Raw genomic sequence first — 1,266 nt, 5'->3', positions numbered from 1 at the left:
CGACGAGGCTGTTCCCCCCGGAACCGCCGAAGAAGCCGAGCACGCCGCCGTTGTGGTTGCCGTCGTTGCCGACCACGGCGTTGTCCGGCAGTGGCACGCGGAAGTCAGTCCCCGAGAGGCGCCCGTACAGGCCATGCACATGCTCCCGGTTGGTGGTGAACTTGAGCGAGGTCACGCCGTCGAGGTCAAATGTGCCAGTCATGTCCTTGACATACTCGCCTTCGTTCAGGGAAAACTGCACCACATCCACATGCATGCATGCTACTCAAATTAAAGTAGAGTCGTCACAAGCGAGGCAAGTGGTAGATAGATAGATCGAAAGGACCAGCGTACCGTATTCTTCTGTCCATTGGTGGTGCCCCAGGTGCCGACGGGGATGTCGTCGCCATTCTGGTCGACGTAGGTGAAGGAGAAACCATCGATGCGCTGAGTGCTGTAGACAGTGACGCTCTTAAGCTGGACCGGCGTGGAGATGCGTTGGTTAACAATGCCGCCCCACGGACCGATCATGACCGGCAAACCATTCTCCCCCAGCACGTAGACGCCCAGCGCCTGGAGGGTGTCGTTGGAGCGGCAGAAGAAGGCCACCACCTCACCAACCACCTCGCCATCGTCCTGGGCCTGCTTCAGGGGCACGCTGAAGGCGGACCCTGCCGCATGGCCGAAGGGCCCGTGCTCTGTCTTGTTGGTTTTCAGCATGAGCGAGGTGACGCCGGCGTCGTTGAAGGTGCCACTCACGACATACAGCTTCTCGTCTTGGTCTATCTGGATTGCCCGGGAGTGTTCCCGGTCGATCTTGCCCCAGGGACCGACCGTGATTTCCTTGTCATTCTGGTCGACGTAGACGAAGGAGATGCCAATGATACGACCATTCCCATAACCCCATGACGGTTCCCAGCCAATGGTGATGGTGTTGAGGCGTTGGGGCCTGCTGCCGACGTTGATGTCGCGTCCTTGTCCCGCTGCACCCCATGGACCAACCTTCACCGGGTCCTACATACAATATGCACGCATGCATCACAAATTCTGAAATTAATTGACATCCTACACAAACAATCTATACTATTCCTTGGTACTACGTATACACATCACATCTAAGACCGAATACCTGAGAAGAAATTGCAACTAACATATTTGTACATCAAAGGGAGCCTATATTCAAGACACCTGAGTGTTAATACTACTTGGGAACTCGCTAGTTGCACCAGACTTACCGCCATATTCTCAGGCAACCTCAACCGAAAACTAAGTACCAAGCGTGCGTCT

General features: G+C 55.3%; 1 protein-coding gene across 1 annotated transcript in view; it reads right to left on the bottom strand.

Moving 5' to 3' along the window:
• Nucleotides 1-1,260, bottom strand: part of LOC123135310 (mannose/glucose-specific lectin-like) — a 3,294-nt gene extending 2,034 nt beyond the window's left edge. Inside the window, exons 1-3 of the mRNA XM_044554354.1 lie at nt 1,215-1,260; nt 334-993; nt 5-235 (exon numbers count right to left, since the gene is read on the bottom strand). Coding sequence (XP_044410289.1) covers nt 5-235; nt 334-993; nt 1,215-1,220 — 897 coding nt within the window. The 5' untranslated portion in view covers nt 1,221-1,260. The remainder of the gene's footprint in view (nt 1-4; nt 236-333; nt 994-1,214) is intronic.
• Between the last annotated feature and the right edge of the window lie 6 nt (nt 1,261-1,266).

The sequence above is a fragment of the Triticum aestivum genome, chromosome 6B (genome assembly GCF_018294505.1).
Source record: "Triticum aestivum cultivar Chinese Spring chromosome 6B, IWGSC CS RefSeq v2.1, whole genome shotgun sequence".
Classification (NCBI taxonomy): domain Eukaryota; kingdom Viridiplantae; phylum Streptophyta; class Magnoliopsida; order Poales; family Poaceae; genus Triticum; species Triticum aestivum.
Note: the sequence above shows the minus strand (reverse complement) of the source record. Positions and strands in the feature narration are given on the sequence as shown.